Source organism: Pinus tabuliformis, chromosome 3_2 (genome assembly GCF_031772625.1).
Source record: "Pinus tabuliformis cultivar Carrire ecotype Pingquan chromosome 3_2, CPIR1, whole genome shotgun sequence".
Taxonomy (NCBI): domain Eukaryota; kingdom Viridiplantae; phylum Streptophyta; class Pinopsida; order Pinales; family Pinaceae; genus Pinus; species Pinus tabuliformis.
In genome coordinates, this window is record NC_142302.1 from 792,923,887 (window position 1) to 792,932,654 (window position 8,768).

Sequence of the window (8,768 nt, forward strand, 5' to 3'; positions counted from 1 at the left end):
CTTCATAACATCTTGTAACATAATTAAATACATAATTCACAATCAAAATCTATTAAGAAGTAATGATATTATATATACATAGTGCATAACAAAAACTAAAACGAAATATTAATACCATGGAAAGTGGTATAAGTTTGATATAATTTAAAAATTTCTTGTTTAATATGATAAAAATGGTTTTACATAATTATGTCTTATTTGAAATTTCAATAAAAAGGTTTTAAATGACATTGACCATTTTTAAACAATTGATAAGGATGTAGATAAAGATATCAAGAAAAGTTGTTAAATGTAGTTAGAGGAGGAAGGGTTTAGCCAAAGTTAGAGGTGCATTAAGTTTGGCAGAGGAACCCAGATGTGGACCAAGGCACAGTTGTACTTTTTTTTATTATTCCTTGACTTGGAAAAATTAAATATAATCATATAGTCAAGAATTAGAACAATCTCAGTCGTCTAGGGAGACTTAATCACAGCCCTTCGTGGGACTGGTGGGCCCACGTCAATTTCTAAGAGGGAAAAAGGGCGCTCACTTGGTTCATTCATGCACTAGAGGCTTGGTGGCTAAAGGCATCAAGAAGAAAACACTTCAAGCAAGGGTTTTAGCGAACTAAGGCTTCAGATCAGCACAACCAAGGGACAGAAAAGTGCCAGAACAGCCTCATTATCACTTCCAGCATCATCATCATCAATCAAGCCACTAGCATTAGTGTAGGGAGGCCATACACATTCGTACGATGCTTTACAGATCTGTACAGTGCGCAGATCAGCAAGACCGAGAGGAGACTTAGGCAACCAAGGCATGTTAAAGAAGTTGAAGAGGATCAGGTAAATTCCTACCTCATTGTAATCAATTTCTGAATATTACTATTGTTGAAGCAACCTAATAAAAAACCACCAAGTTTGTAGGTTTTCCCTAGTTAGGGATTTCCTGGGTAAGATTTGTTGTGTACAGTTTTATGGTGTATTTGTTTTTATTTGTTCTTTATATTTTGCGTCATGCTAGTTAGAAAACTTGGTATATTTGTGGATTGAAGTTAAATTTCAGTTTTTAGCTCTTTGCTTAGCATAGTTCACAGATTAGATTGTTGAATTTTAAGAAAATAAAACATGGTATTAGACCCAAGTCTCTAAGTGAAGGCCAACACCCTTATTTTGACCTCAGGAATCGGTTTAAGGTGCAAAGGAGAGGCACAGTACAATTGTAGGTTGCGCTAGGGTTTCTAGAAATGCCCTAGGGTTTTGACACATAGAACATAGATTTTCTAGTCAAAATAGTGTACTAGGGTTTCTAAAGAGTTCAACCAACAAAATTTCTTACCAAGGTTTGAAACCAGAGCACAATTTCGAGGGAGCAGAAAATTTCGGCTCATAGAAGGAAAGGATTATTGTGGTGCTAGAGGAGTGAGGTATGAAGGAGTTTGTGGAGAACCCACCAGCCACACCAACTGACCCTCAACAGATGGCTCAGTGTAACAAGAACGATGCCATACCAAGAAGGATTAGCCTTGAAGGAGTCAAAGACTGCATTATGCCACATTTTTCCATCAATAAGACTGCAAAATAAATGTGGATGGCCATTTTGAACTTATACTAGGTCTGAAGTGAGACTAGAAAGCTTGTGCTCAAGGACAAACTCAAAAATACCCGAATGGGCAAGTCTGAGCCCATAATCTCTTATCTCGCCAACTTCACCCAGGTGAAGGATGAGTTGGCCAAAGTGGGGGAGCCAGTACCTGAAGGCTGAAGCAAACATGGTGAGTCTTGCACTATTAGAGTTTCACAAATCGTGGGATAACTTCCAGGACGCAATGAGTGGCAAAGAAACGCTTCCCGACCAGGAGAAGTTATGGGGTGACTATGTCCAAGAGGAGATTCAGAGGCAAGCTAGATATGGGGCTCATGTTAGGCATGAGGACAAGGAGAATTTTGCCCTAGCTGGCAAAGGGGGCAAGGCCAAGAGAAAGAAGAGCGCAAGAGGGGCAAGTCCAACTCTAAAGGCAAGAAAGAAAAGAAGGATCTCAAAAAGATAAAATGCTTCCAGTGCCATCAATTCAAACACTACACCACCAAGTGTCCTCAGAGGAAGAAAGGGTCCAAGAAGGACCAAGTGGCAGCTTCAGTAGAGGTGGATAAGTTCAGTTCCAAATTTGAGGAATTCTCGCTCATAGCTTGCATGGAAAGCTCCGTAGCTAACAAATAATGGTACATTAATAAGGGATCATCCCACCATATGACTAGGAACAAGGAGTATTTCATCAAGTTGATGAAGGACTTGCAGTTTCACATTGAACTAGGAGATGATGGCAGGTACCTGACCAAGGGTGTGGGTACTGTTAGGATTGAGAGGGAGTCTAGTAACCCTCCTAATATCAAGGATATCCTCTACATTCTAGGTCTTAAGAAGAACCTTGTTTCAGATTCATCCCTGGAGGACAAGGGTTATGAGGTTATCTTCATCAAAGGAAAGGCCTTCCTTAAGCCCTGCAATTCCAGAGCAACGAAGTAGATTGGAGTGAGGATGAAGAACCTCTACAGGTTATAGTTTCAGACAATCACGGCCTTGAGTAGTAGAGAGGGCCATGAGTAAGGTCGAGACCTTAGGGAGATATGGCACATGCATATGGCCATTTACACCATGGAGCGCAGAGAATCCTCAGGGAGATGGCCACAAGGTTTCCATAGTGCAACACGAACTAGCATGACATGTGCAAGGGCTACACACTTGGCAAGTATGCCAAGACATCCTTTCCCAGCAATGACAACCGAGTCAAAGGAATCTTGGACTTGGTTCATTCAGACATTTGTGGTACATTTCCTTCTCCATCCCTCATGGGATACAAGTACTATGTCACCTTCATTGATGACCATTCGAGGAAGTCGTGGTTCTTCTTCATGAAGAAGAAAGAGGTGTTCTCGAAGTTCTTGGAGTTTGAAGCCTTAGTGGAGAACCAAATAGGAAAGAAGGTCAAATCGTTGAGATCAGATAGTGGTGGGGAGTACATCTCCAATGCCTTTAAGTATTTATGTGCCAAGGAGGGCTTCATGAGGGAGCTGACCCCACCTTATAACCCTCAGCATAACAGGGTGGCAGAGCATAAGAACCGAAGTATTGCTGGAGCAGAAAAGGTCATGTTGCATGACTAGGGACTACCATTATTTCTTTGGCAGAAGCATGCAACATTGTAGTCCTTCTACAGAATAAGAGTCCACATAAGGTGCTTGGACGAGTTACACCAGAGAAGGCATTCACTAGAAAGAAGTTGGATGTTTCTCAATTCCGTATTTTTTGCAATTTGGTTCACTTTCATGTGCCTTCAAAGAGTCAGAAGAATCTCGAGCCTATAATAGAAAAGGGCATTTTCGTGGGCTACAGTGAGACATCCAAGGCATACAAGGTGTACATACCAGCATTGAAGAAGACAATTATCAGGCGTGGTGTCAAGTTTGACGATGAAAGGGCTCTCAGGAAGTCCTTACAGCATGAGCAAGCTACAACACATATGGGGGAGTCGCAAGCTCCTAAGTAAGAGGCTTAGCCAGCTCCTCAGACCACGTCACAACCAGTTGTTGGGTAAGCCACACAACAGTCAGATGAAGAGGCAGCGCAAGAACAAGAGGAGAGAGAGGAGAAAGAAGGGTACACTCCAACAGTGACACCAAGCACAGCCACAAGAAAGTCAAGGTGGGCTAATTAGTTGATTAAGGAGGGGCTCATGACAGGGTTGGGGCACCCAGCTCTACATTCAAGAAAAGTAAACATCCATAGAGAGACACGGGTTAACGGGTTATATGGCATTGATGACTGAGTCCTTAGACTCAGATCCTTCTTGCTACAAGGAGGTAGCCTCTCAATAGATTTAACGTGATGCTATGGTGGAGGAGTACTCTTCCATCATGCAGAATGACATCTAGGAGATTGTGCCAAGGTCGGAGGGAAAATCTGTAATTGGATCCCAGTGAGTCTACAATATTAAGCATGGAGCTGATGGGAGTGTGGAGAAGTACAAGGCTAGATTCATAGCCAAAGGATTCTCTCGAGTGGAGGGCATTTACTACGATGAGATTTTTGCACTTGTGTCCTACTATTCATCCATTAGGACCATTTTAGCACTTGCAACGCATATGGAGTGGAAGATCCACCAAATGGACATGAAGATTGTCTTCCTTAACAATGTGGTTGAGGAAGAGATTTACATTGAGCAGCCATAGGGGTTTGAGGCACATAGTATGGAAACGCATGTGTGCAAGATCAAGAGGGCCCTATATGGGCTCAAGAAGGCCCTGCGAGCGTAGTATTCTCGCATTGACAACTATCTTCTGGGACTAGACTTCACCAAAGTGAAGCTAACCCTAACTTATACTACATTATGGTTGGGGACAGCCTCCCATTCTTGTTTTGTACATAGACAATCTCATATTGACAAGGGACGAGAAGCTCATCAGTGACTTCAAGAAGGATCTTGTAGCAGAGCTTGATATGAAGGATATAGGGCTTATGAACTATTTCCTTGGGTTGGAGGTATGGCAGCGTGATGGACAGATTTTCTTATGGCAATGCAAGTACGCTTTAGAGGTTCTCAAGAGGCTTTGCCTGCAAGATTGCAAGCCCATGGCCATGCCTCTAGTGACAAACTGGAGGAAGGTGGACGCTAACAAAGCAAAGTGAATTGATGCCACACTTTACAGACAATTGATTGGGTCGTTTGTATCTTGTGAACACGCAACCCAATATTTTTTATGCAGTGAATAAGCTGAGCCAATTCATGGTTGAACCTACTAGAGTGCACTGGGTTGTTGCCAAACATATCATTAGGTACCTCAGAGGCACAATGTATTATGGTTTTTTATACAAATAGGTTGATGGAGTGAAGTTGGAAGGCTTCACAAATAGGTTGAAGGAGCGAAGTCGGAAGGCTTCACAAATGCGGATTGGGCAGGGGGTTCCACAAACGAGTATTTTGAGTTGCACCTTTAATGTTGGGTCAGCAATTGTTTCCTGGTTCAGCAGGAAGCAGTTATCAGTGGCATTGCGCTCAACCGAGGTTGAATATATGTCTGCCAGTCTGGCAGCTTATGACGCTATTTGGTTGAGGAAGCTGCTATTTGGGCTTTTTAGTATACACTGTGATAATATGAGTTGCATTGAGCTATCTGACAATCCAATGTTCCACAACAACTTCAAGCACATCGAGATCCAGTACCACTATATTAGAGATTGTGTTCAAAGGGGCAATATCAGACTTCAGTACATTCCTACAGCAGAGCAGACAGTGAACATATTGACCAAAACTTTGCCTAGAGGAATCTTTGCCTATTTCAAGGACAAAATGGGTGTAGTTCGGAACATCTTCCTCTCTAAGAGGGAGTGTTAAATGGAGTTAGAGAAGGAAGGGTTCAATCAAATTTAGAGGTGTGCTAAGTTTGGCAAAGGGACCCTCATGTGGACCAAGGTGCAATTATACCTTTTTTATTACTCCTTGACTTAGGAAAATTGACTATACTCAAGAATTAGAACAATCTCAGTCATCCAGCGAGACTTAATCTCATCCCTTCTTGGGACTGGTGGGCCAAGGTCAATTTCTAAGAGGGAAAACGAGCGCTCACTTGGTTCATTCATGCACTAGAGACTTGGTGGCTAAAGGCAACACGAAGAAAACACTTAAAGCTAGGGTTTAAGCAAACTAGGGCTTCATATCAGTGCAACTGAGGGAGAGAAGAGAGGGAGAACAGCCTCATTATCGCTACCATCCATCGTCATCTTCGGCCAGGCTACTAGCATCAACACAGGAGGTCGTATGCATTCGTACAAGGTTGTATAGATCCATACAGTGCTCAGATCAGGAAGGTCGTGAGGAGACTAGGGTAGTCAGGGAGTGTTGAAGAAGTTGAAGAGGATCAGGGAAGTTTCCCACCTCATTGTAATCAATTTCTGAATATTACTATTACTGAAGCAGCCTAATAAAAAGCCACCAAATTCACAAGTTTTCCCCAATTAGGGGTTTCCTCAGTAAAATTTGTTGTGTACAGGGCGCGCACCTGGTTCATTCAAGCACTAGAGACATGGTGGCTAAAGGCAACAAGAAGAAAACACTTAAAGCTAGGGTTTAAGCAAACTAGGGCTTCATATCAGTGCAACCGAGGGAAAGAAGAGAGGGAGATCAGCCTCATTATCACTTCCAGCCATCATCATCTTTGGCCAAGCTACTAGCATCAACGCAGGAGGTCGTACGCATTTGTACAAGGTTGTACAGATCCATACAGTTCTCAGATCAGGAAGGTCGTGAGGAGACTAGGGTAGTTAGGGAGTGTTGAAGAAGTTGAAGAGGATCAGGGAAGTTTCCCACCTCATTGTAATCAATTTCTAAATATTACTATTGCTGAAGCAGCCTAATAAAAAGCCACCAAGTTCGCAGGTTTTCCCCAATTAGGGGTTTCGTGAGTAAAATTTGTTGTGTACAGTTTTATGGTGTGTTTGTCTTCATTTTTTTCCTTATCTTTTGTTGCATGGTAGTTAGGAAACTCAGTATATTTGTGGATTGAAGCTAAAGTTCAGTTTTCAGCTCTTTGCTTAGCATAGTTCACAAATTAGATTGTTGGAAAATCTAACATAAGCTAGAACAAGATAAAGCTAATAAATTATTGAACTAATAAATAATTCTTGAAGTAATAAGATAAGGTTTGGTTTAAGCATAAAGGTTTCATCGTACATATAAAATGGTCAGAAATAAAATAAAAAAGAAAATTAATGAAATATTGAGAAAATTAAAGTATGAAATCATGTCCTCTAAATAACTCTTCAAATAATGAGATAAGATCTAAACATAAATGTTTGTATATAAAGAGAAAAACATAAAGGTTTGATGATACATTTAAAATGGTAAAAGGTAAAAAACAAAAAGAAAATAGATGAATGGTAGGCTAAGAATTGATTCTCCTACCTATATGCCAAGAAATGGGATCGAGAGGGATGGACAGCCAGTCCGTGCCCCCACACACTAAATTGCCAATTGGGATAACTGTTGCAGCTAGCTAGGCATCATGTTTGCCCTTCCAACCTCTTCTTTTTGCCCCTTGGGACCCCGAGGAAGAGAAGGAACCAAAGCCTTTGCCATTTTTTTCAAAAATTCCAATAATAATTAGGTGAGGAGAGAAGCCCATATCTAAGAGAGATGGCGAAAAAGTTGCTCCTATAAATAACTATAACGGAAGTGGAGAAACCCTTTCTATCTCAAGCTTGCCAGATAATTATGATACCTACAGCTCTAACATCCCACCCCTGCTAACTAAATGTTGACCAACTAATTTAATGAATAGTAATAAATCCTTTCTCAGATACATGAAAAATGGATGATATAGGTGCAATGGATCAAGTTGTGGGCGAAGGGCATTATAAAAGGACTATACATTTTATAAAGTACTCTATCGTAAGCAAACAAGAGCCATGTGGTGCGATTGTCACCGCTTTTGTATTTTGTGCATGTAGTGCACATGCAAAAAATACATCAGTGGCATTGCCACCATGTGGCTATATGTTCCCTTTGCAGTCACCTATACACTGACAGAGACAAATTAGCCTTGCTCAATCTATTGGTTGAGCCCACAATGCTAATAAGAGAATTTCTTGGCCTTGATCAGACTCAAATCAGATTCCTATTGTCTAAGCTCCTCTTTTAACATTTCTTAAGGCACAGGACTTTTGAGGAACAACTCATTGTAGTGCTAGAAAATCGACCTCATTATTAAATACATTCAAAAACAACGCAAGAATCCTATGACTGGGAAACATTTGGCTTTGAAGGGCCTCATAAAAATTCAGTTCCATGAAAATTCAAAAGACAGGTATGCATAATTTGAGGAAATCTCGTAGAGATCAAGCAAGTCTACTACTGCAAATAACATTTTAAATTTTTTCTTACTTTAGAAAATGGTACAAAGGCTTTTGGTTAGCATTAACTTATCAAGTTTGGCTTTTGACAGATGGACTTTGATTGATTAAATTTTTTCTTACTTTAGAAAATGGTACAAAGGCCTTTGGTTAGCACCAACTTATCAAGTTTGGCTTTTGACAGTTGGACTTTGATTGATTACTATCCAAGAGCTTGGCACTTGAGCATGATTCAGTCAAACCCATTTTAATGTACCCTTATGTGAAAGAACCCTCAAGGGACAGTAGTGCAAGAACCCAACTTACGGATTTATCAATAAATTGATTTAGTAGAATAAATTTACTCTATATACTCTTTATAAATATCAATATAAAATATCTCTATTAAATCAAACATGATATATATATATATAGACACCCTTTTATGAATATAAATATAAAATATCTTTATTAAATTAAGCATTGTAACTGATAAATTCACGCTATGTGCCCCATATATACCCTTTCCACATATAAAACTTCAAACTTTAAGAATATGCCATCTGATCATAGGCACTATGTGGAGAGGCATGGTTATTGCCCCCATTAAAAAATCTACGCCCCTCCATATATTTTTTCCCCAAAAACATACCCACGTGCGAAATACTTCAACTTCCATTATACCACAATAACTTTATTTTATTTATTTTATATTTTTAACTTACTGGTTATTATTATTTTTTTACTAATTTTATATAGTATAGTCAAAGTAAGAAATAATGTAAGAACCCTGTTACATAGATTTAAGAAATAGACATCAAAATGATGTGTAAAACATAGACAGCGAAATTATTTATATGTCTATATAACAAAAAAAAATACTACAGGAATATGAAGAGAATGT

The 8,768-nt window shown here is 39.9% G+C and overlaps 1 protein-coding gene across 1 annotated transcript; it reads left to right on the top strand.

Moving 5' to 3' along the window:
• The first annotated feature begins 1,751 nt into the window (after positions 1-1,751).
• LOC149182979 (uncharacterized) lies at positions 1,752-5,372 on the top strand. Its single transcript, XM_089414756.1, has 3 exons — positions 1,752-1,997; positions 4,382-4,519; positions 4,857-5,372. Exons 1-3 carry the CDS (start codon positions 1,752-1,754, stop codon positions 5,370-5,372), a joined length of 900 nt encoding a protein of 299 aa, XP_089270882.1.
• Positions 5,373-8,768: the final 3,396 nt, after the last annotated feature.